This window comes from Onthophagus taurus, chromosome 3 (assembly GCF_036711975.1).
Source record: "Onthophagus taurus isolate NC chromosome 3, IU_Otau_3.0, whole genome shotgun sequence".
Classification (NCBI taxonomy): Eukaryota; Metazoa; Arthropoda; class Insecta; order Coleoptera; family Scarabaeidae; genus Onthophagus; species Onthophagus taurus.
The window spans coordinates 6,577,121-6,604,949 of record NC_091968.1 but is presented as its reverse complement, the minus strand read 5'-3'; the positions used below and the strand labels follow the sequence as shown (position 1 = coordinate 6,604,949).

The window sequence follows — 27,829 nt, the reverse complement described above, 5'->3', positions numbered from 1 at the left end:
TAGAGACGTGCGGCTAAACCCAAATGATTCTAGTCTAGGTATAGTGTTAATTTTACATAGTAACTGTGTTAGTGTAAAACTAGAACTAACACTAGACCTAGAACTAGAATCATTCAGGTTTAGCCGTCTTTAGAGACGTATGGCTAAACCCAAATGATTGTAGTTCTAGGTCTAGTATTAATTGTAGTTTTAATTGTTATTAAGCGTTAGGTTGTTGTATATTTTTATTGAAGTAGTTGAAAGGTTAAATATACGTATTAGAAAAGTACGTACCTATATTAGATTATATGTATAGTAGAACTAGAATCATTTGTGTTTAGTCGTCTTAAGAGACGTGAACCAGAAGTGACACAAGCGGTATCCCGCCAAATTTTTATCACCAATAGCAACATACCTTGGTAACTCGCTATAATATGGCGTCAGATTTGGCGGGATACTGCCACTGTTATTCTGTAATTTGAGCGAGGAACAGGGAACGGAAAGCTGATATTTGTACGTCATCAACGCGGGAATTTTCAAATCGCAAATGCATAATAATGGTTTTGTTCGAATATATTCAAAAAAAAATACTGTTAATTATATTTTTATACAAATTTTCAGAAAATATAATAAAAAAAAATCGTGTATGACCCCATTCAATGCTATATGTAGACTTTTGTTCGTCACTGTATATAAATTGTGATATTAAGGGTATGCAACCCAACCACCACATTTTTGCATTTAGAAAATATTTAATTTGCTTATTTTTATTTGAATTAATATAAATAAATAATAAGAATAACTTATATATTTCATATGAAATAGTTTTTTTATAAAAAGTTATCTGTTAAGTATCTGTAAAGGCAACCCAAAAAGCACGATATTTTGACATTTACTTAAAAATCGAATTTGGAATGAATTCAGAAATTATGATAATGATTTGATTGTTTTCTGATTAATGAATATTTCCATTGAATGAATTAACAGGATGTTAATCATGTTGAGCCGGAAATCCTTTACGAAATATATTTCTAATCGCATACGTACCTTGATTTGAATTTGGCGATGATGAGTAACGAAGAGTGAGAGAAAGGAAGGAGAAAAACTGTACCACGGTAGTGTAAATTGTGTTGCCGAACCGTGTGCTAAAAGAGTTGTGTTTGGCCAGTTTGGCATGGCTTTTACTTGGGTGTCGTAGCAAGGATTCCCTTGTTTTTTTTTTTTTGATAAAAAAAAAATAAATAAAATTACAAAAATAACAAAAGGTAACCATCATCACAAAAGGTCAAAATACATCGTCGTATGAAGGGCGCGTCACGGAAATAGTGTCGGTAACGTTAGAATCCGTGGGGCCCCAAGTATAAAACGGTCAAGTTTCCGTCTATCTCTTTCTCTTTCTCTCTTCTTCGGTCGTGGCATTAGAGATGTGCGTGAGCGACAAAAAAAAAACCTATGGCACACTTGGTTCTCTCTGGTAGTAATGGCGGTAACTAACACCGTAGCGATGACCGTGTAATAATTTTTCGAAGTAACACGTTTAGGCACGTACGGGTTCGGTTTTTTCGGGCGGATTCCGTTCGGTTTTATGGCGTGGGACACGTGCGAACGTTCGTTTTACTATTGTTTAAACGGCGTAACCATTATTTCAATCGCGTAAAAATACTGGATTTGTGTGTATGGTTTCGGTGAGTTCTTTTCATTTTATAAGGGCATGACGATACGTTTCTTTTTTGTTTTTTTCAACTTTTTTTTTCTACTTCAACGCCTTCTTTATTTCCAATTTTATTGTTTTTTTCGTTATTGCCCTTTGGTTCGGTGAATGGTCAACTGTTTGTGACGTAGTTTTACACTCATCAATTTCCAACGCAGAGCATAATCTCTCCTCTCTTATAGAACATTCCTTTGGGCCATAATGCAATTATATTACTGAATAGATAACTGTATTTCTAGCTCAATACAGTTTTAGGTCATATAACTTTAATTTTATGTACCGTGTATTAATCTTTATTTATTTTCATTTTTTTTTTAATTAATTACAAATTATTAACTCCATTATATCAACAGGTACTAATTTTTAATTTAATCACACCACTACAACAACAACAACCACAACAAAAATGGATCAACAATTTTGTCTACGCTGGAACAACCATCCGACAAACTTAACAGACGTCCTCTTGAGTCTATTACGAAGACAAGCCCTTTGCGATGTAACCCTGGCCTGTGAAGGTGAAACGCTCAAGGCGCATCAGACGATATTGTCAGCATGTAGCCCTTATTTTGAGATGCTCCTGATTAAGAACGTCCATCCTCATCCCATCATCTACCTGAAAGACGTCAATTACAACGAGATGAAAGCACTCCTCGACTTCATGTACAAAGGCGAGGTGAACGTATCACAACACCTTCTGCCCATGTTCTTGAAGACGGCGGAGGCGTTGCAAATACGCGGCCTTACCGATCATAACCAATTGAATAGTAAAGTGGACGCGCCGGTCGATGTCCCTAAACGAGAGTGGCCCCCTGAACATGATTCGCAACCACATGAAAAGCGGAAAAGGAAATCGTCGAATAATAACTGTGATAACAACCAAGAGCGATATAATGATAGTCAGGTTAGTTCTTTTTTTAATCTCCCCCAAATTACAATTAAATTAATTTTGAATTAACTCCAATAATCCTAAATATTTTTCTTTGTAAATAGCCACCTAGCAATTACAAAACAACCGTACCAAAGCTCACACCTATTACAACAGAGAAGGATGCACATATGGATGATCTGAGGGTAACTCCTCCAATGGTTAAGCAAGAATTGACACATGATGGAGCTCAGGTGGATTCTTTTCATTGTATGTCCGAAGCATTGCAAACGGTAAGAATATGATTTCAATTTTAACTTGTGGTAAGATAAAAATCAATTAATTATTTCTACAAAGTTGTCCATTATTAAATTTATTATAAATTTTATTATATAGGTGACTGGTTTATTGAAATCTATTCTTGTAGAGCTCATTTGCAAGTGATTAAGCCAAATATGCCTTAAACACAGTTAAATAGTTTAGGAATTATTTAAATTTTTTGGTTTTTGTAAATTTCCAGTATACAAGGTTAATATTAATTAAAAACCTATTACTTAGTACTCCAATATTCACAGGAATTAGTATTTCTTTTAGGTGTTGGACACTATATATCATATATCATTAGCAATCTCATTGTAACAATCCCAATTCAACATGACAATTTTTTCGAATCTTACAATTTTCGTCGATTAAGTTTTAAAAATTCCCTATAAAATTCATTAATCCAAGGATCCTTGTGGAAATATCACCAATTATTAATTATAATATCCTCTTTTTAATCCAAAAAACCGTTTTGAAAAATCGCTTTTAGTTCTGGAGAAATAAATTTTTGAAATAATCGACTATTTTTTAGAATTTTGCAATTTTCGCCGATTAAGTTTTAAAAATTCATTTAAAATCCATTTCTTGGAGTATGAGTATGAAAATTTCCCAAAAGTGTCCTCTTTCCAATGAACCAATCCGTTTTGAAAAATAACTTTTAGTTTTTGAGAAAACAATATTTAAAGTTTTGATAAAATTTTCGATGTAGCAATTTTCATCAATAACTTTCAAAATTCGCTATAAAATTCATTTCTTGAAAGATCCTTGTGGAAATATCATCAATTATTAATTATAGTATCCTCTTTTTAATGCAAAAAGCCGTTTTAAAAAATCACTTTTAGTTCTGGAAAAATACATTTTTGAAATAATCCACAATTTTGTCAAATTTTGCAATTTTCGCCGATTAAATTTTAAAAATTCGTATAAATTCCATTTCTTGGAATATGAGTATGAAAATGTCTCAAAGTGTTAATAAAAGTGTCCTCTTTCCAATGAACCAACCCGTTTTGAAAAAAAACTTTTAGTTTTTGAGAAAACAATATTTGAAGTTTTGATAAAATTTTCGATGCTGCATTTTTCGTCGATAACTTTCAAAATTCGCTATTAAATTCATTTGTTAAAGGATCCTTGTGGACATATCACCAATTAATAATTATAGTATCCTCTTTTTAATGCAAAAAGCCGTTTTGAAAAATCACTTTTAGTTCTGGAGAAATAAATTTTTGAAATAATCGACAATTTTTTCGAATTTTGCAATTTTCGTCGATTAAGTTTTAAAAATTCGTATAAAATCCATTTCTTGGAGTATAAGTATGAAAATTTCCCAAAGTGTTAATAAAAGTACCCTCTTTCCAATAAACCAACGCATTTTGAAAAATAACTTTTAGTTTTTGAGAAAACAATATTTGAAGTTTTGATGAAATTTTCGAATTTCAATTTTCATCAATAGCTTTCAAAATTCGTTATAAAATTCATTTCTTGAAAGATCCTCGTAGAAATATCACCAATTATTAATTATAGTATCCTCTTTCTAATTTATTCCGTTTTTAAAAATCACTTTTAGTTCTGGAGAAATAAATTTTTGAAATAATCGGCAAATTTTTCGAATTGTGCAATTTTCGCCGATTAAGTTTTAAAAATTCGTATAAAATCCATTTCTTAGAATATTAGTATGAAAATTTCCCAAAGTGTTAATAAAGGTGTCCTCTTTCCAATGAACCAACCCGTTTTGAAAAATAACTTTTAGTTTTTGAGAAAACAATATTTGAAGTTTCGATAAAATTTTCGATGTTGCAATTTTCATCAATAACTTTCAAAATTTGCTATAAAATTCATTTCTTGAAGCATCCTTGTAGAAATATCACCAATTATTAATTATAGGATCCTCTTTTTCTGCAAAAAGCCATTTTGAAGAATCACTTTTGGTTGTGGCGAAATAAATTTTTGAAATAATCGACAATTTTTTCGTACTGTGCAATTTTCGCCGATTACGTTTTAAAATTTCATTTAAAATCCATTTCTTGGAATATGAGTATGAAAATTTCCCAAAGTGTTAATAAAAGTGTCTTCCTTCCAATGAACCAACCCGCTTTGAAAAATAACTTAGTTTTTGAGAAAACAATATTTGAAATTTTGATAAGATTTTTGATGTTGCAATTTTTATCGATAACTTTCAAAATTCTCTATTAAATTCATTTCTTGAAGGATCCTTGTGGACATATCACCAATTAATAATTATAGTATCCTCTTTTTAATGCAAAAAGCCGTTTTGAAAAATCACTTTTAGTTCTGGAGAAATAAATTTTTGAAATAATCGACAATTTTTTCGAATTTTGCAATTTTCGTCGATTAAGTTTTAAAAATTCGTATAAAATCCATTTCTTGGAGTATAAGTATGAAAATTTCCCAAAGTGTTAATAAAAGTACCCTCTTTCCAATAAACCAACGCATTTTGAAAAATAACTTTTAGTTTTTGAGAAAACAATATTTGAAGTTTTGATGAAATTTTCGAATTTCAATTTTCATCAATAGCTTTCAAAATTCGTTATAAAATTCATTTCTTGAAAGATCCTCGTAGAAATATCACCAATTATTAATTATAGTATCCTCTTTCTAATTTATTCCGTTTTTAAAAATCACTTTTAGTTCTGGAGAAATAAATTTTTGAAATAATCGGCAAATTTTTCGAATTGTGCAATTTTCGCCGATTAAGTTTTAAAAATTCGTATAAAATCCATTTCTTAGAATATTAGTATGAAAATTTCCCAAAGTGTTAATAAAGGTGTCCTCTTTCCAATGAACCAACCCGTTTTGAAAAATAACTTTTAGTTTTTGAGAAAACAATATTTGAAGTTTCGATAAAATTTTCGATGTTGCAATTTTCATCAATAACTTTCAAAATTTGCTATAAAATTCATTTCTTGAAGCATCCTTGTAGAAATATCACCAATTATTAATTATAGGATCCTCTTTTTCTGCAAAAAGCCATTTTGAAGAATCACTTTTGGTTGTGGCGAAATAAATTTTTGAAATAATCGACAATTTTTTCGTACTGTGCAATTTTCGCCGATTACGTTTTAAAATTTCATTTAAAATCCATTTCTTGGAATATGAGTATGAAAATTTCCCAAAGTGTTAATAAAAGTGTCTTCCTTCCAATGAACCAACCCGCTTTGAAAAATAACTTAGTTTTTGAGAAAACAATATTTGAAATTTTGATAAGATTTTTGATGTTGCAATTTTTATCGATAACTTTCAAAATTCTCTATTAAATTCATTTCTTGAAGGATCCTTGTGGACATATCGCCAACTATTAATTAGAGTATCCTCTTTTTAGAGTTGCTGCGTTAGTTAAATCAGATCCAAATAAGTTGACATATCTTATTAGCTTTCTTATTAATTTCATTTTTGTTCAAATATCGCAATAATGTGGCAATATAGGGTATCACTTCAGAAATGCACCAGAAATTATAACCGTTCCATCACTAGTATTTACTACTGGTTAAGACCTTACTTTCAAGCATAGCTTAAACTTCCCTAACGCCCTCTAAGGGGATGAAATTCACCACTCCCTAGATTTTTTTTATCAGAACTTTTTAACGCTATGGAATATTAACATAAAAAAATATGGGTTATAAAACTCATTTTTTAATGGTACTTTTTTGTCTGTTTAGTATTTTCCTTAAAGTTAATAGTTTCCGTGTAAAAAAATAAAATGTCGTGCCATGTACCGCTATGTGCCGCCATGTTTAGCTAAAATTATTCTAAAAGTTGGCTCTGAGAACTATTTATGGTTTTTCTTATGAAAATCACAATTAATTGATGTAATTTAGTTAGTACTAGATCCTAGTAAGTGCACAACTTCCATAGCTAACTATAAAGAAAAATTTCCCCATAATAATAGCAGCGCTTTACAGGACAATGTAGCATATTTCATTTTCTTACGCTAAAACTATTATCTTTAAGGAAAAAACTAAAGAGACAAAAAAGTACCAATAATGAATAAGCTTTGCAACCCACATTTTTTTATATTAATATTCCATGGCGTTAAAAAGTTATAAAAATATCAAAGGGGTTGTGAATTTCATCCCCTTAGAGAGCGAGTTTAAGGTATGGTTGAAAATAAGGTATTAACCAGTAGTATATACATACAAAACCTGTATACTCCTACAAATATTGGAATTTAGACTTTAATAGTAGTTTCTTTGGCAACATATTGACTTCTCTGATAGACTACACTCTAATACACATTCTAAGTTGAAAAATATTGTAAATATTTCGATTATTTAAAAATATATTGAAAAAATGTTTTGTGACTTAAGTTAATTTCTAAACAAACTAATTTTTTATGAGCGTCTATTTCAATAATACATTTGGCATGCAAACTATGTTAAAAATTTCTCTGTTTTAAAACCTTTCAAATGAGATATTAAGCAGGGCTAAATGTCTTTTAAATTAGCTAATAATGCAAATTAAAATTTACTTACCCTAAGTTAAAAAAATTCAAAATCGTACTATTTATTTTAACTTATAGGAACCAAAAAACGTTAATTCATGAATATAATAAATGAAATTCAATTTGATAATAATTATGAACCATCACTTATACAAATGTTTTACATTTAGCCAGTGGTAATAGGACAGTTCGTCTTTTATTACCGTATTCGTTCGAATCTAAGACGCACGCTATTTCTTTGAATGATTATATCGAAAAAAAATTCGTCCTAAAATGAAAATGGTAAATAAGTAAATTACATTATTACACAATAATGATTAAAACACAAACTTAACTTTATTTTTGTAATTCGTAACGATAATGAAAGCTATTACAGTACTCAAACGGATGCTATAATGAGACTCCTTACAACATCCGATGCTGTAATGAGATTTTTGTAACATTTTATGGAACCAGTTCAAGTTGATAAACCTTGGGTCATTAATTTTTCTAGTCAATGTGACAATTTTTGTCTATGGATGTTTAAACACGTTCTTAACATCGAATACAAGGTTTACAATGATGAGGACATTGAACTCTGAGCAATTTCTCTTATTTTACGAGGTGTACAGAAAATTTTTTTTCAGGTACAAGAATACATTTTGTGTTTTGACAATTTCTAATTGTCAATTCAAATTTCTATTTTCAAATGTTACGGTGTTACCAACTGCTACATACATACCTATTTCTCAACATTGCCAAAATTTATTTTATTTTTGTTAAAAAAAAGGATAAAAACGGGAATTACAAAAAATAGCATAAGAAACACGTTTCATAAGACTTTAAGCACTCATTAAATAAAAAACTTCGCCACTCGTTTTTCTATTTGAATTCGTACATTTCAAGCATGTCTTACGAAACTAGTTTTTTAATATACTATTATAGTATAGAATATAAAAAAACATTTTTATTCGGTATGTGTATCTGAGTTATTTTCCATCTTCTTCCCATAAAATATCATCCTCTGAATCATCTAAGGCGTTCATAATACATTTTTTAAATGAATGCTTGATTATGTTTTCTGTGATTCGTTTTCAAGCTGATAAAACCCATTTCGCAACTGTTGATGCACTAACTTTTTTCATTTTTCCGGTTGAAGTCAGTGGATGGCATCACTAACCATAATTCGTACTCTTTTCTTCCATAATCCTTGAAGTGCCTATTAATTGAAACGTCCAATGGGTATAACACACTTATCATACCTTCAGGTATAATCACCAAATTACCATTGTTTCTTTTAACTTAAGTTTTTACAATGGTTTACTTAAATATCCGCGATGTCTGTTCCATATCACATTCACCCAATCTTCCATAAGGTCTGCCGTCATCCAGCCTTTCTTTTGCGTTTGAACTATAACATCACTGTGAAATGTTTCATTTTTTTTTATTCTATTAAATATGGCGGTTATTTTTCACCATCAGCAGTAATACACAACATTACCGCGATTCGTCGTTTTTTAACCAGTTGTTATCAGTTTTATTTCTTTTTGTCCTTTTTCGTTAACTGTAATTACGAGGCATATCGAAATAAATTGGGGTCTCATCAGCGTTACTAAATTCACTAAATTCATATTTTTTTTATTTCTAAATTGAATTACGTATCTTTGAAAATTTGTTAATTTTTTACCTTGACAATTTCTAAGCCCTTAATTGATTGCATGATCTGCCTTGTTAGTGATAGTCTTTTTGCACGTTTTTCTTTGACAAAATTAATTACAGCGTCATCGATATGTCGAAATTTTCCTCATTTAGGACCAGTGAGACCTTTGGTCGTTGCTCTGCATAAGATTATTACTGAGCGATGTTTTCTCCAACGCCGAATATTTGATTCGTTTATGTTGAATTAACTACTAGCTGCTCTTACTTTCCACAAATACAATAACTTGTCGCTTTAATGCAGCGTCGTAATGAACCATTTTTGTGGACATAATAGGTAGTTCAATTAATAAAACTTCTATCGAATTCAGAAGGTGACACTTACACTGTTTAAGTAACAGAACCTATATGGCAAACTATGCTGGGGATTCACCCAAGCGAATTAGCTAGTACCGACATAATTCGAACAGTAGGTTAACGCAATGGGATATAAAATTCCAATTTTTGTTTGTTTGATTTAATAACTTTTGTGATTTTGTGTTTCTGTTGCTACTTAAGCAACAAAAAAGATAACAACAAAAATAATAACTTAACAAAATAAAACACTAAAAAGGTGGACATCTAAAAGCTATTTTAAAATCTACAGATCTTCAGAATGAGTTTCTGAATCAGACACCAATTTTCAAATTTTGATTCTGTGCTATTTTTACTTGATACAGTGTTGTTTAATTTCCAATTGTACGTAATATGTGTCAGCTTTCCTGCTCTTTCACTTTCAAGACGATTGCGTCTCTTACTTTGTATCCATCTGAAAGTACTGAATAATCTTTCAATTGCTGCTGATGTCACTGGTGCTGACAAAATACGAACAGCAATTTTGCTTAATGTAGTACTGTTGCAGAGTCCTTTCCACCACGACAATGAACTCCACAAACCTTCATTAGACTTATACTTTGCCAAATCAGCCATAACGTCTAGTTTCATTTGCTTGCCTACAGTATATATAAATTCCATAGCGTCAATTTCCTCTACGTGAGAGAGATTGTATCCTTTGGAGGTGTGTATAGGACCCATAGCATACTTCTTTCGATCTTTAATTTTTTTTAATCAAGTTCGAACGTTCTTCAGCATCACTCAAAAAATCAGTAAGTTTATTGATGATATCAAACTCAATTTCTTTAAGAGCATTATCAACTTTATGAATTAATGGTAAATATCCCTCAAGAACTGTAATCCAAGACACAATTGCATTCAAAATGTCGATGCAGATCATAATCTATCTGCGGCCAAAAATAATCGTCGACTAACAAAAGAGATTTTATTTTCTTAGTAAGAGTGATAGCTTTTTCATGTACAGTTAATGTCTGTAAACCAACTTTGTTTGTGAGGAGACTTTCAATGGTGAATAAATAGCTACCCCAACGAGTCTTGCAAGGTAATTTATGACTTATGTTGCTATTTATTTCGGAAAGTAAAGCAGACAAAACTTTTCAAACATTTTCACTCCTTTTATAACATAGAATATTTGGATAACACATTGTTTGATTGAGGGAGAACTTAAAATATCATTGAATAAAAGATGCAGTGTGTGTGCAAAACATCCTAAAGGTGCCAAGTGAGGATATATTTCTTTATGTAGCCTAAACGCTTTTGTCATATTGGCATTATCACCAATCACTACAAAAAATTTGTGGGCTGGTCCATATTTTTCTAATATTTCCTCCAATTCGTCTCTAATATATTCCGAAGTATGTTTATTTGCTTTGGTTAGCAAAAATTCTATAAAGAACAGCTCAGGTTTTGTAATAACGAAATTGATAACACCTTCATTGCACATATTGATCCAGCCATCACACTGTAAATGCTAATTTAGAGCTTCTTCCAACTGCACGCTAATCTTCTTCTTCATATCGTTCTATTCTCTGCCCAGTAAAGTGCTTGAAATTTGCTTTCTGTTTGGTAATGGAAAGGTGGGTTGCAGTTGTTTAAAAAATTCTTTCCACAAAGAATGGTCGACCATTGGCAAGAGTACGATATAGTTTGTCCTATAACAAAAATGTTACCTTAATATAAAAAATTTAAGTAAATAAAAAATAATAAAGTTTTTCTTCAATGATGTGAGTGTTGGACGTGGACATCGATGTTTCAACAATCACAGTATCGTCATCAGTTCTATTATCATTGTCTGAAATTGCTAACTGATGAGCAGGATATTTAAAACATTTGTTAAATAGATGGTTTGTAAGTTTATTGATATTGTCAAAGTACTTTTTTCCGCAATATTTGCAATATATGATTTGATTACCAAGATCATTATCAAACAGGTCCAAACTCTTGTTTCTTCCCATTGTGTAAAAGTTCCACAACACATATAAGACGAAAAAACGATTGTTAAACACCACCGAATCATCGAATGCACTACAAACTACAACTAATATTACAACTATATATATACAACTATACTCCGCGTGCGAGCGAACGAATTATATAGGATTATAGATTTAGGGGAATAACCGAATTAAGAGCCGATGCAACCGCACGCATTCGAACAGCGCGACATGACAAGGATACGAATATTTTCTTATAATTAATTATATAAATATGTCATTTAATGCAGTGGCGCCGACTTTTTAATATTTAAGGGGGGGCAGAACTTTTTCAAATAGTGCACCTTTTTACAATACAATGGTATTATACAATACAATTGTACACTTTTACAAATTTCCGGGGGGGCTCAAGCCCCTTGGCGCCGACTTCGGGAGGCGCAAGCCCCGCAGCCCCCCCATAGTCGGCGCCACTGATTTAATGATGAAAGGTTATAAAACAGAAGTTTTTAACATAATTTGCACGCCAAATGTATTATTGAAATTTTGAAATAGACGCTCATAAAAAGTGAGTTTGTTTAAAAGTTAACTTAAGTCACGAAACATTTTTTCCCTGTATTTTTAAACAATCGAAATATTTAAAACATTTTTTAACTTAAAATGTGTATTAAAGTATAGTCCATCCAGAGAAGTCAATATGATGCCAAAGGAACTATTATATTAAACTCTAAATTCCAATATTTGTAGGAGTATATACTGAAAATGTACAAACACCAAAAAATTTAAATAATCCCTAAACTATTCAACCTTGTATACGGCATATCAATTGCAAATGAGCTCTATAATAATGCATTTCAATAAATACGTTTACGTGCCAGTTACCCTCATAATTTATATTAAAAAAATTTGTGGTTCTTTAATATATTTTTATCTTTGTAACTTGAGGAATGTTGTGATAGAAAGAGAACATTTCATAACGTAATTAGTAGTGTAATTTACTTATAATTGTTTCGTTAAACTGAAATTTCTTTCAGTTTAATTGCGTCGGCTCTAATTAATTTCTTGTAACAATTTCAATTTAAAATTTGACAAATTTCCTTAACGTGGATTTATTTTTGTATGGTCTAATTAAATTAGAAATTGTGCCGCCATCTGCTTTTTGAATATAATTATTCAGCAAGATAAATTATTAATTTATTTCACAATGTCTATGGCTCGACATCTGTGACAGTATAGCCAGCTTTTATGCGAGGCAGAATTGATAAGAAAAAGTTTAAGTATTTTTAATACACTGTGATTCCATTCAAGATTGCATATTCGCCAATATTTAATATATGTAAACATTGGTTTTGCAAACATGATTAAGCTACATTCTTATTTTACAGTTGTATTTCATAGACGTAGAATGTATACACTTTTTAAATGTTCTTCTGTCCCTGAATTCTTTATAAACATGTTTTTTTACATTTTTCATCATTAACCGCAAATACCAATATTTCCGTTAAACGATGTTAACAAACGTAGTTATGTTTGGACGTCTCCACGCATAGTTTTCTACAATTATCTTCAGATAACATTAAAATCTCATTTTAAAAAAGAAATGGATTAGCACGATAAGGAAAGGAGACTTTTCTGGAAATTCATTTCAATGAAAATCATCGAAGGGCTTTTTAATATTGAAGAGGATTTTTTATAAATTAGTAATACTCTATGAATCACGTAACATGTCATATTATTTCAGTAGATTTTAGGAATCGTAACCTACTTAACACAAAAAGTAATAAATTACCTGATAATTTATTATGTAATAATAGCATTTATTAAATTTTGAAAGGCAATCTGTTTAAAGACACTAAACATTTTTTAATTCTTATTTTCATATCTCGTCTTTTATAATTTACTTTTCGATTCATTCAAATCTGGACGATCGGGAGGAATCCAAAAGATTAACAAAATTTGTATTGTTTATATTCTTCTAGAACAGCCATGTGATGGGTACCAAATCTTTCCTGCATAAAGGTTTTTTGTAAAATATCTTTGTTGCAGATTTTTTGCATCTACAGTTCATTTTTTAGAGGAAATCTGACCACTTGTTTTTCATTAAATCATATTCTTTACTGTATAGTTTTCCAATATATTCGTTTGGGTAAAGTAATTACAGGTATGAAATTAAAACAGCTTTAATTAGTCGTTTATTACATTTTATTTCATCTTTGTTATACTCCAGGCTTATTGTTTAAGTCTACAAAAATTATTTCTTGTATTAGTAATCTTTCTAAGCCTGCAAACTAGCTTATTCTCTGCTAAATATCAGCAGAGTTCTTTGCTAAGTAGTTTAAATTCAAACAACCTAACTTGATATACATTTAGGATATCTCAAAGGATGTTATTTAACAGAATTTATTATGTTTGGACTAAGGTTTGTATCGCGCATTGTTTTCAAGTATGTAAACTTACTAAAACTTGATTTTTCTATATCCGCAGTCTATCTGTTATGCATATTTCAAAGTCTGCAGAAGTTTCTGTTATATAGGCTAGAAAGTATCAGTTAAAGAAAGGTATTAAATCATGTTTTCAAACTTTCTAATAACACATACTCTTGCTATACAGACATACTTGTTACAAATTGATTTTTAATACATGCTGATTTGCCAAGACAGATTCCTTGGCAAAAATTCCTTGTTACATAACCCAAATTCCCTATTATGTTGTACATTTATTTATAAGTTTTTAACTAACAGCATTTAAGTAACACAAACGGAAATTATAATTTGTATGAATGATTAAGGAATCATTGTTCCAGAGATATCGAACGTGAAATATTGAATAAGTCCTTAAAGCTAATAGAACAATTTCTTATCCAAAGAAAAAAGATTATCTAATCTACACTTGTATACATTTAACAACACTTAAACTCATAAACGTTATATTTAAACTGCATTTTAATTATTTTCCCTTTGGAATTACTCCAAATGTATTATTTTTTTTGTGAAAAGCAAGGTTAATTGGTTATCGGTTTTAATAAGCATTAAACAGCTATGTAGTTTTCTTATAATTGGAGTGCGTTATGCATCACTTGATTAATAATGTTGAGAAAAACGGGATTTTCGTTTTCATCTTTCTAAAAATATAAGACTTCGCAGAATAGACAGGCTCAAACTATTGAATCATGTAAAAATTTTTGAAGAAAATAATCCAAGTTTGATTTTGTACTTTTAAACTGGTTTTTATTTTATATAGAATCTACAGAGACTCTACAAATAGACTAACATCTCTGATCTTATCCATTTTACAAAGAAGTTTCTTAATGTTTCTTTTTGTTTTGTTAAAAAAAAACACGTATCAAAGTCGAAATCAGATTATTAGTTACTAATTTACAAAATTAAAGTTTTAAAAGTTGTAAAATGAAATTAGGGACGAAGTGTTACAGGTTAAAATTTAAGAACGTTCTTTTTTAACAAAAGAAATATTAATTAACTTGGGAAAAATTCAAGAATCATCATGTAACTTAAAAATCGACGATTTTTTTAAATCAATGTGAAATGACTCAAAAAAACACGTTAAAAATAGAAAGAATGTGCGGAAAATTGACTAACCCAGATTAACTTCAGTTATAAAACTTTTGTTATATGATAACTAGGGCACGGAACTTTTGTAACAAAACGATACGATTTCCCCCCTCCACTCGTTCTCAGCAGAAAATTTCATACAAAAGTTGTTCTAAATTAAATTCTAAAACAATTTTCTCAATAAGAAATATATAAAAATAGACATATACAATTTTTTTTGACGTTATGTTCTTAATTATTGATCAAATCAAAAATTTTTATTAACAATATTTGTTTAGAATTACTTCAGGAACAGTGTTTGTTAATAAAATTTTTTGCTAACTTGAAATTTTAATTTCCCTCTGAATAGTATGCTATCAAAATTAATTATCTCGATAATTATTGTTTTTATCAAAAAATGTTTTAAATAAAATTTGTTTCAATTTCGATTTTGAATCAATTATCTTAATAAAAAATTTTTACATCTCTATTAATTAAGCATCTAAGTATAATTATGTATAAAAACGGAAAAATTATTATTTTGAGGTTATTTTCTTAATTATTGATTAAATCAAAAAAGATTGTTGACAAAGTTTGTTTAGAATTGTTTCAGGAACAATTTTTGTTAACACAATTTCTTCTGACTTGAAATTTTAATTTCCCACTGAACAGTATGCTACAAAAATTAATATTTCCACTGAGAACGAGTGGATCGGCAAAACTGAGATCGTTTTGTAACAAAAGTTCCGTGCCCTGATGATAACTAACTTCAGGTTTAAAATGTCAACCTCAATTTTGACATATTTGTAATCTTCATTAAAAATCCTTTAAAATGAGTACAAACACGACATATTTATCTTCCATATTAATGAAATTATTGTCAACTTCCGGTTAAGAATATCAACGTCAATTTTGACATATTTGTAATCGTCGTGAAAAATCCTTTAAAATGAGTCCAAACATGATACGTTTAATTCCAATATTACTCGAGATATAAGCAACTTCCGGTTTGAAATGTCAATGTCATAATTGACATCATAAAATGTCTTAATATTTTTCAAAAAAATAAAAATATAATAAAAAAAAAAAAAAATTAAGGTTGGTATTAATATTTAAAAATTAAATTCCTATCTTCATTGTTGCTAACTTCGGGTTTACTGTTTTTTATTCTAACTTTTTTGTTTTTTGAGATAAGTGCGTCATCTTTGGACTCATTTTAAAGGTTTTTTAATGAAGATGACAAATATGTCAAAATTGACGTTGACATTTCAAACCGGAAGTGATTGTATTTCCATTAATATTAAAGTTAAATAAGTCGAGTTTGGACTCATTTTAAAGGATTTTTTATGAAGTTGACAAATATGTCAAAATTAAAAGTTGAAAGTTCCAACTTTTTGGTCTTTTGTGATAAATGCGTCAAGTTTGCACTCACTTTAAAGGTTATTTTATGAACATTATGAATATAATAATAAAATTAAACTTAACATTGACAACTGAAAGTTTTTTCACGACTAAACCCGAATTTTCTAGTTCTTGTTGTAGTTTTAGTTCAATAAAAATATGCAACAGAGTGATTTCTTATCTAGCTAACTAGCGCTACTTACCATTAGACCTAGAACTAGAAACATTCGGGTTTAGCCGCACGTCTCTCAAGACGGCTAAACCCGAAAGATTCTAGTTCTAGGTCTTGTGTTAGTTCTAGTTTTAGTGCAATAAAAATATGCTAACTAGCGCTACCTACCGTTGTCGTTTATAAAATGGATAAGATGATAGATGAAATTGAAGACAATTTTGCGCTTTAACAATGGAAAATCCTTTATTTTTCAGCTTTTACCGGTTTCGCCCTTAGGGCATCTTCAGAAAGCAACCTATTGTATAAAACAATATAAGAGTACAGCAATGCCTTATCTTAACATATATCAAATTAAAAATGTACAAAACAAACTTACGTCAGTTTTCAAATACATTAAAATACTCAAGCAGATTCATACAACAAATTAAAAATCTTTTAAAGGTGTATAAAATGGCGTGATGAGAAAAATTAAAAGTTAAATTATTGCGACTGAATGCAGCGTGAGTTCACAAATTAACAAAAAACCTTTTTGAGGTTAGGAAAATTAGATCAACTTATTTATTATTAACTTATTAAATTAGATTAAATTGAAATCTTCATTTTCAAATAATAAGATGAGAGATGTTAATCTATTTGTAGTCTCTGAAGATGGCCAAGGGCCGAAACTAGTTAGACTTCAATTCTATATAAAATAAAAGACATAAACTTTTAATTTTATACTAACATTTAGAAAACGACACTGGCCCGAAATTGTAGGTTCATCCATTTTTTCTATTGTAGAATTTCTTGGTGTATCTAAGTGTCGGTTCTTAGACGTATGACGTTTTTAGGTATTCTGCATTTTTCTTTACCTACCAGACAGTCTCAAAATCTCTAAAAACGATAAAATGTCGCTTAGTCAAGTGATGTATAACGCGGTCCAATTATTCTAATAATTTTTACGACAGGTTTCTCCACAAAGAAACCGCAATATCTTGGATTTCACTCTCATTTTTTACATAGAATTTTAATTGACATCATAAAATGTGTTATATTTTTGCTATAAATAACTAGTATCAACAATCAAATGATACATATCTCAAATTGTTGCAATTATTTTCATTAAGTAATCATTTCATATATTTACATAACTAATTTTAAGTTTATTAATTAGGGATATGTGTCAATGCATTTTTATTAAAGAAAAAAAAACTTTAAAAAATCCATTAATACAAAAAGCGTTTGTTGTATTTAAATTTTTAAATTCAACAAGACTCCTCCAATTGTTACCCAAAAGAAAATCAAAGGAAGGGATCACTTAAATTATCACAAAATTAACTTAATTGAATGCACAAAAAAAATTGAAATCCGTTTAATTCGGATTTTAATTTTTTTTCTCAACCACAAAAAAAAATCTTTTCAACAAGCATTCACACATATCCCTTCCTTTTTATCTGTTAACAGACTTACAATTGGGGGAGTCAAACGCTCGCCTCGCGAGAGATAACTCACCACAAAGAGATCACTCTCGAGGGCCTCTTAAAAAGTTGTGATGACCGTGATCAACCTCAACAACAGTCGTTCAGTGTTTATTCTTCGAGCGATTTCAACGAGCCTCAAACATCCTCGTACAATCTTCAACAACTTACCACCCAAACAACACCGAGTTTTTCGAGAGCTCCGCTTCCAATTCCGCCGGAACTGGTGAAAGCTTCGACATCATCCAGTGGAGGTCAATCCCAAGAAATTTCGGTAATTCAAAATACAAAAAGTGCCTCTTTAAGTGGAACCAACACTCAAATTAAAGCGTTGGGAAGAAAAGGAAGTCGATTTCGACCGAATTGGCTTGATTCTTACATGTGGCTCCAATACGACGAAGTCGAAAATAGGATGTATTGTAAATATTGTAGGAAATGGAGCTCTAATTTACCGGATATTAGGACGTCTTTTGCTGAAGGAAGTAGTAATTTTCGATTGGAAATTGTTAATCATCATGATAAATGTAAAGCGCACCGGTTGTGTGTTGCTAAAGAATTAGAAGCTGAAACTATGACGTGTAGAAATGCTTCTACTACGAATATTACACAATTGTAATGAATAATTATTTTTTAATTAAGAAAATGGAATTATTAACAAAAAAATAAAATTTTATATATATTATATGAATCAGTCCAATATGTAAATGTAACATGATTGTGATGTGAAGGTTGTGAAGTTAAAAAAGGAATTATACAAGATGTTGAAAATAAAAAGTAAGATTTAAAAGTGCGATGAAGGATATGTGATAGTTATTGATTGATTAATTTTTTTTTGTTGGTTTGTTTTCTACAGGAATGTAATTGATTATTTTTAAAAATGATTTATGATTGTTGTTGATAATTTGAAGTTTAGATTATTGAGAAAAGATTTATAACAGTAATTATTGTTTAATATTTAGGAATTAATATTTGAAAAGATAATAAATTACAGTAATAATTTTATTGTGTTTATTATGTATATTAAAGCTGTTGATTTTTAGATTGATAAATAAAGATGTTTATAAATTTATAAAATAATAAATTTCTTGTATTTCCCATATTTTAAATAATAACTCAATTTATTGTAATTTATAGAAATATAATAGTACAGTACACAAAATACGAAAAAGCGTAATAATAATTAATGTTAGTAAGAAGCGTTTAGAAAGTTCTTCATTTTATTAATTTTTATCATTTTCTAGATCTTAGATCTCGTGGTTATTACTGTTATGAGTTATGAATATGTGGGTTAATTATTTCTGGTTGTTTTACATTTGATATGGTTTAAATAGTTTGTCGTTTAGCGTCATTTCAACTTAATAAACGTTTATAAAATCTACTTCAATCAATAATAAAAAAATAAATCTTTTTTGGGATTGTTTTTGTTGGTAACATTTGCTGTTACAATTGTGTGTCATGTTTTGCAAGTCGTTTTTATATATGGTTTACATTCTGGATACAATTTGAAGTCGTTAAAGTTTTTTTTGTACATTGTAACTGTTAATAACACCTGTTTATAATGTGCAGAATTTAAAAAATGTTTCAAGTTTCTCCAAGTCCTAGATTTTATACAAGATTATTAGAATCTGGGACACTGCTACACTGACTTTTCTTTGTGTATTTCTATGAATAAATAAAATTTTCGCTACTGGGCTGAAAATAACCTCAACTTTTTTCACAAACCACCGGCAATGTTGCCAAATTTCCTGGTGCCAAAAATGAAAAAATTGTTAAATAACAGGTCTAACTCTAAGACAGAGTTATAGGTCACAGATAAAGTTGTAGATCCTTATTAGGTCACTTGCTGCCGAGGTTCAGTGATTATAGTTGTATCAACCTGAAATTGGTCATGATATAGTGACCTGATGATATGAAACCTAGAACTACCAAGAAAATGGCCTATCGCTACTTACCGCGCGGGTCAATTACACCCATATTATTATATGCTCAGTTTGAACTAATATTCGGCGATAAGAACATAAGAAAAGACATGTAATATTTAATTGTAAAATAAAATATTTACGTAAAAGTGAGTTAAACACATTTCTTACAGATAACTACAGGTGTTTACCGCATATATTGGTTTTACAACATGCATAAGTTCTTGTTTTTCTGTCTTTAGAAGATGGACAAACATCACATCTCTTCCTCTTTCTTGGAATCTCAGAACTAGTAGATGCTAGTAGATTTTTCTGGTTTTTCGTGGTCCTTGTATTCTGCTAGCTCCTTTCCTAACTCAATTAGAATGTTTCTTCTCTTTTTCAAATCAAAAGCTGAATTAGGTTTCAAGAGCTTCCATAGTACATATGTATGCGTTCATGGCGCTGATGTCTATCATGTTATACAAGAACCCATAAAAAACTACAAGAGGCCATCTTCTCGTCATCCTTATCGTGTTATTTCGTCCATGTTGTCCAGGCCACCCTTTGTTTTATTGTAGTCCAGAATTACTTGAGGTTTCTTTTTTTGGCCAAACTGTGTGGAAAACGACAATTCCCGGCGCTTTGTGATCCATAATGATCTTCAAAGTATAGATTGCAGGTTATTGATGTCTGATGCGAGCGAAATTGATTGGCAGCCACTTTACCGATTGCCTGACATAGATGTTAAGGTGGAGTACTTTAATTCCAAGGTTCTTAACCTCTATAACAAGCATGCTCTTTAAAGGCGGTGGCTCATCATTCAGCCAAGTGGCACCTTGGCTGAATGATGAGATTAGGTTTCTTATGCGGGAGCGCAATCGTGCTAAGTTATTATTCAAATGTAGCCCTTCTGCTGCCATTCGGGTGCATTACCGTTGTAATTATCGATGCAAAAACGCTAAAAGATTGCACTACTGTCAGAGGTTGTCTGGAGCCACTCATAAGACATTTTGGAAAACAATGCGATCACTTGATTGTTATAGAGTCTCCCATAGATCAACCCACTCTTGATGCTGCTGCTCTTGTTGAATATTTTGCAGATCTTCCTGTGGTGGTTGGTAACATAATTAGGCAGAATACTATTAATGAAATCTTTACATCTACCAATGTGCTTTCCTTTTCATTCAGCTTGGTTACTGATGTTGAGGTCCGAGGTTTTCTTTTTATCGCGAGTTAAATGAAAAAAGTACCCGAAAAAATCCGCGGACCCGAACATTTCCAAATTAACATGTGAAACGCAGAAATGTTCACTGATTACAATAAACTTTACCGCAATTTTTTCCATCGAGCCTTGACTTTTTGCACGGATAGTAGTGTCGGAGCAGATGATATTGGACTCAGATTCCTCTTACCCATTCTGGATATAGTTATTACTCCCCTAACACATATTTTCAACTGTTCTTTTGAACAGTCTATTGTTAGATATAAGGAAAAATATCGCCCAGAACTCAATAATATTAATATTACTCTTTCTTTCAAACTATTTTAATATAACACCGTTAACATAAAAATAATAATCTTTAATAAAATAATGCACGATGTATATAACGCCGTACTCCAACAGCAACTGCCGGTCGGTGCACAGCCAGAGAACAACACGTGTCTCCAGACAAATTCTTCATCTCTCTCACTTCTTTCGGTCATTCCTGACGACCACTTCGATCTCGAAGGGACTCCTTTTCTATTACCGCTGGAGGGCAACCTGTAATCGTAAAAGTTTCTACAGCAGTAACAGCTCAATCTAACTGCATTATTATCACATAGCAATAATGTAATTCTTTCAAACTTTGCATGAAACATGGGGAGACCACAGCCATCACCTTGGCTCTACCACTAACGGAACAGAGACCAACACAATTTCTTTTTTTTTTATAATCATCTGATGGAAACCTCAGCAACCATCGGGGTCTACCTCTAACGGGACAGAGACCCAGCACAATGCCCCTTTTTTTTATAATCATCTGATGGAAACCTCAGCCACCATCGGGCTGTACCACTAACGGGACAGAGACCCAGCAATCAATCATTCACAGTTAAACTTCAATCTTAGTACCTAGTGCTTCAATCAGCAAATAATCAACTCACCTTCTTCATTATCAGTTTCGAAGAATTCTAATATTTGATTCATGTCGCACGTTAAAGACCATTGGGAAGACCAAAATCGCAGCAGTTCTTTAGCTGCTTTAGTTCGAATATTGGTCTGAAGTTCATAAGGACCATTATCCAAACAGCCTACTATTTCATAAAGACCCAATAATTCATAATCCGACCTGCTCTTGTGCATCTCAGAATCACGATGCAATAACACGAAATCTCCCGTAGAATACTTCACAGTACCTCTTCGGCGTTGATTAGACTTATCGCTATTAGAAGACGAACGTAACCTTTCCGCCACTCTAGTTCGGTCCAAATCTCGACTTCGGATAGGTGTCAAGTCTGGTGACAGATCGCGTAATATTGCTTGAATTTACGGCGTAGAATTTCGGATTCCGAGCAACAAAAATAAAGGTGAGGTTTTCGTAGTTTTCTGTACGGTGCTATTTAAGACTAATTGAATTTTCCACAACCCATTACTCCACTCAGACTTAGTTTGAGTTTCTATTCTTAGCAAATTTCTAATCGTTCTCATGTATTTTTCCACTTGTCCGTTTCCCCTGTGGATATCAGGAGTAACAAAATGGTAATCAATATGCCATGTGTCCAAATATTTCGGAAATGTTGTATTCCTAAACGATGTTGTAGGGTCCATAATTATTCGTTTTTGTGTGCCAAAAAGTGCCAGCACTGATTCTAATTTTTCACGACTCTCTGCAGTTGTAACGGAGTTCATGGGTTTTAAAAGGCAATATTTAGTAAAGGCATCGATTATTACAAGTATGTGTTTTTAACCATCTTTTGAAATTGGCAAAAGACCAAGACAATCCATATGAAGAGTGTGAAATGGTTCAGTTGGTTTTTCGATTGGAACTATAAGACCTTGTAATGGACCAGTATTACAAATGGCCCAAAATTTTATTCCATGTCGTCCCGATTTTGATGGAATATATTGCCTAAAGAGACATCTGCTCTAGAAGTGACCAATTTACCAATTACACCAATTTGGTACATACGCATCTCGCAAATAAGTATTCCAACTGAACAAAATATAAATTTTGTCTTATTCACAGTAACAAAGTAACACTACACGGATTCGGCAAGCACTAATGCATTGTTCACAACGTGAGGCTGTAAATACGTAAAGTCGCCAAAATCCATATGATAAAGGGACTTCCCCTTTCTGTATACACCGGGGAATGTCAAGAAATTTTATTTATGCATAAATTGATCTTGTTAAAAACGATTTGATGATCAACAAAATTTTTTTTGACGCCATCGAGCATGCAAGAAGAAACGAAAGAAAATCTTGAAAATGGCTTTTCAAGTCATAGTCAAAAAGAATATTAAATAGTTTTAGATGTAGTGGTCAAAACAGCCAAAAACTCCATTAACTGGTTTAGCAATTTTAAATAATCCTGATTCTTTTGGTGCATTGTTATGGTGACTTCGCCATTACTGAAGGTTGGCGAATTTCGACAAAGTTTTGTGCTGTTCTTAATAATGATTGGGTTGGATATCCATGCCTGTCCGGTCTTTTATATTCTTCAACCACGAACATTTTCTCCTCCCTGGACCTCTTTTTCCCCCTCAACCTTTCCTTCCATTATTTGTCGTAGAAGGCATATTTAAACGTTGCCCTCAAACCCTATCAGAACTAAAAGAGCAGATTATTAAAGGAATGAACAACGCCTAGTAAAATGAGTCACCAACAGTGTGTTGCAGCTACTTTTCCATAATCCTTCAAAACGCTTAATCTGTTTTGCTGCACTCTGTATTACAATAAAGCTATAAACACACTTAATAGAATCACCATATAAATGACATGTTTTATTTTTTATATAATTTAACTTAATTTGAATATTTATTTATACTCCCATTGTTTTATTATTAGGGTGGAAGCATAAGTGTTCATCCAGATGACGTCCTGTCGAATCAAGCGCTGTCGGAAACATCAGAATCAGAGAGCACGGCCCCAGTACTACCACCACAGGAAATTAACGACGCTATAGACGGTAAGTGCTCGTACTACACTGCTATTCTATTTTTTTCTTTGCTCCGATATAAAAAATCGCACTCCTTTTCTCTATACTCTCTTCTTCTTTAGTTTTCGGTGCTCCCAATTCTTTCTCAATTTTACCTTTATATCTCCTCAATATTTTTGTTTAATAATTAGTGTTTCTACAGTTAAAAAAAAGCGTTTTGTACATATGTTTGTGTATACCACATTTAATAACCTATGATGTGTTGTGATTGTTATTTTAAGAGATCAAAGATCCTGTTCTGGTTATTTAAGTAAGAATTAGTTACTTTTCTTGTTAGTTATAAGCATAGTCTTTTATGCTATTGTTTATAGTATAAAAAAGGTTATTAAAGGTGCGGGGTGGTTTTTATGTGGCGACTAAATAAACTGGTAAACCCATTTTCAAGTGAGTATAATTTTTAAAGTAAAAAACACAATGTTTAAAAGACTAGGGCTTATCGCAGACGATATACACTGGTGAGAATTTATTTCTTCTAGGAGGAAGAAAAGTAGGAGGAGAACCCAAAAAACTTGATGTTGTAGAAAAATTGCAAGAGACTCAACTTCCAGAAGAAAGTAGTCAACAATCTTCCCTAATTTTAGCTAGTTTAGACGCGGATTTTCATAAAAATCAAAAAAAAATGAAAACACAATCAAATCGGTGTAAAACACTAAAAGATGAAACTCTAAATTCTTCCGCTGATGAATTTTATTCGGCGAATTATTTCAACAGTGTAATTGATATTAATAAAATAGAAATTGGCGAAACTGTTGTGGAAGAGACAAAAACTGATATTGATGAGAAAATAAAAAGTGATGGAAATGATGTAGGAGCTATTCAAATTCTTGACTCGGATGACGACGACACTTTAGATGACGAGGAAATTCTCGCAACAAGTACTCAACACCCTTCCAAAATTTTAGCCAGTTCTGACGATAAGTTTCATAAAAATCAACGAAGACGAAACAGCACAAAACAAAATTCAATATCAGAAGCAGAAATTAACAATTTTAATGACGAAGTTAAAACTCAAGAATATTGGAAAATTGTTTTAGGTTTGTGTGACAAATCTCAAGATGAAGAAAAATTAAAACAAGATAAAACTATTTGTAGTTCAAGTGATGAAACAACATGCGATCCTGAAGAAATTGAAAAATACAAATCTAATATAAACGAAATTGACTCAAACGACGAAACAATATGTGATTTAGAGGATTATCAAGAATGTTCACCTAAAATTGATGTAAAAGGTAAAATCACAGACGCATCTACTGAATTAATTGATGTTTTGAATAGTAGTGAAGAAACTCAGTATGATAATCACACTTTAGTTGATGTATTAAACGATACAAATCAAGTTGATAATGAAACAATAAACGAAAATAATAAACGCGTAAAATGTAACGCTTCTGAAAGATCCGACACCGAATTAAAAAAGAAAATAAAAGAACCTCAATACAAAATTTGTCGAATTTGCACAATTTGGACTACAAATCTTAAAAAACATCTTCAAGAACAACATAAAAGTTATTATCTCAAAAATAAAGATAAAATAAGATATCAATAATGGAAGTGAATAATTTTAATTATTATTTTTTAATTAAAAAAAAAGATAAATAAATAAATAAGTATTAGGTTTTGTTGACATCAAATTTTTTTGTAGCACTTCATATTGAAGATACCAAAATGTTAAATTATCGGGTACAAACAACTATGAATCCTCAGCGGGAACAACAACCGTATCAACAACATATTCAGCGTAGTTCTTCTTCGGGGTCGAATTACGGGAATATGTTTGTGAAAGTTGGTGAATCACCGACTACTTATAGTTGTAATTTTTGTGGTAAATTAATAACGAATCGATGGCATCATTCGGCAATTCACAAACCTCAAAATAATCGTTGCCCTTGGTGTTCTCAAGTTTTTAGTAGAAAGGACAATTTAAAGTCGCATGTACGTATTAAACACGGTGGGGTTAATTTGGATTGTTGATTTTAATGACTTTTTTACATTGTTTCCTAATGTTCCTAAAATGAATCGGTTTTTTTTGTATTAATAATAAACAAGTTATTTTAGGTTTATTTTTATATTACATGATATATTTTAGGTTATAAAGTTATTATTTTTATGGTAACATTAGGTTAAACTTGTATTAAATGTTATTCAAAAAAATAATAATAAATGAGTTGTGTTAAAATACTTAAAGTTTTTTTTTATAATTTCCATTGTAAATATTTTAAGACTTAATTTGCAAAGAAGGTTATTAAAAAATTTTTAACCCTTTTTTTATTACTAATCTATTTCTCTTGATCTATTTTTTAAGACTTACCAACTTTCCGATTTTATATTTATACGTTTATTTTTTTTTATTTTATTTATTTAATTTTTATTGTGTTGGTAATAGGATACTTAAGCTTGCTCTGGGGTTGTGCACTGTACTATTCTATTGTCACTATATTAACCTAATGCATATTATAATTATTATTACACATCATATATCACAAAATCTGTTTTATAAAAATTATAGTTGATATCGAATCTTTTTCCATTTTTTTCTTCGGCTTTATTTATTTATTTTTTTTCAAATTTATATCAAAAATGAGTGTTCATTTTTCCTTTGTATATATTATATATATTTCTATATTACACATCTTATAATTTTAAGGTTTTTATGGTATTTTTATAAATTCATCTTTTTTAGAAAATGTTTAAAACAATTTAAAGCAGGATTTTGATTAGAAGTCAAATAAAAATTTATTCTCTTTCTAGAAAAAAATCATTAAATTATATTATGGAAAGTGAATTTTAATACAACATATAATTAATTAAATTACAAAATTAAAGTTAGTGGAGATATGGAATCAATTGTTATATTACACATTTGGCTAAATAATACATATATCAATGACATAATAATAATTCAAACGTTGATTCCTGGAACTCCAAGAAATCGTTCTGAAACCAGTATCTCTGAAACGATTTTTTCATCTTTTGAAACGTCTAAAAATAATAAGACTTTTAAATGAAGCATTGTGTTGTGTGGTATCTATTAATTGTTTATTCCTTTTCTAGATCAATAATCAGTAGAGCCTAGTTTCTAAACAGCAAAAATAACCAGTTTTCAAACTAAAATCCTTGTTTCATAATGTTTTCACGCCTTCGTGTATCATTTCAATAAGGTTCAAGCTTGGGTAATAAGGAGACAGTCTCGATACTCAACTTTTGCAAAGTTTGTTACATTCGACTTCAAATTTATTTCGCCAATGCCAAAGTTTTCTGCAAAAAACAGAAAAAATCAGAGTTTTAAACGAAGCATTGGGTTGTGTGGTATCTTTTAATCGTTTATTCCTTTTCTAGATCAATAATCAGCTAAAATCAGCAGTTTTCAAACTAAAATCGTTGTTTCATAATAATTCACGCTTTTTCAAACCATTTCATTAAGGTTTAAGCGTGGGTAATAAGAAGATAGTCTCGATACTTAACTTTTCTTTGCAAAATTTGTTACTTTCAACTTCAAATGTGTTTTGCCACTGTCAAAGTTTTCAGCAGAAAGAGTGTACTTTATCAGCAGTTTTTAAACTAAAATCCTTGTTTCATAATGTTTCACGGTTTCCCATACCATTTCAATTAAGTTCAAGCTTGGGTAGTAAGGAGATAGTCTCGATACTCAACTTTTGTTTGCAAAGTTTGTTACATTCAACTTCAAATGTGTTTTGCCACTGCCAAAGTTTTTAGCAGAAAACAGAAAGAGTGTACTCTATCAGAGTTTTAAACGAAGCGTTGTGTTGTGTGGTATCTTTTAATCGTTTATTCCTTTTCTAGATCAATAATCAGCTAAAATCAGCAGTTTTCAAACTAAAATCGTTGTTTCATAATAA

General features: G+C 30.7%; 1 protein-coding gene across 2 annotated transcripts; it reads left to right on the top strand.

Annotated features, from left to right (window-relative positions):
- The first annotated feature begins 1,060 nt into the window (after nt 1-1,060).
- On the top strand, nt 1,061-26,150 carry LOC111413457 (broad-complex core protein isoforms 1/2/3/4/5-like). Of its 2 annotated transcripts, none has more exons than XM_023044439.2 (6): nt 1,061-1,244; nt 2,044-2,594; nt 2,684-2,851; nt 23,822-23,942; nt 24,449-25,201; nt 25,615-26,150. In XM_023044439.2, the coding sequence occupies exons 2-6, from the start codon at nt 2,097-2,099 to the stop codon at nt 25,941-25,943; spliced, it is 1,869 nt and encodes a 622-aa protein (XP_022900207.2). In that variant the 5' UTR covers nt 1,061-1,244; nt 2,044-2,096; the 3' UTR covers nt 25,944-26,150. The 2 variants fall into 2 exon arrangements, with proteins under 2 accessions (XP_022900207.2, XP_071050925.1); XM_071194824.1 differs by lacking the exon at nt 1,061-1,244 and adding an exon at nt 1,576-1,664.
- The last annotated feature ends 1,679 nt before the right edge of the window (nt 26,151-27,829 follow it).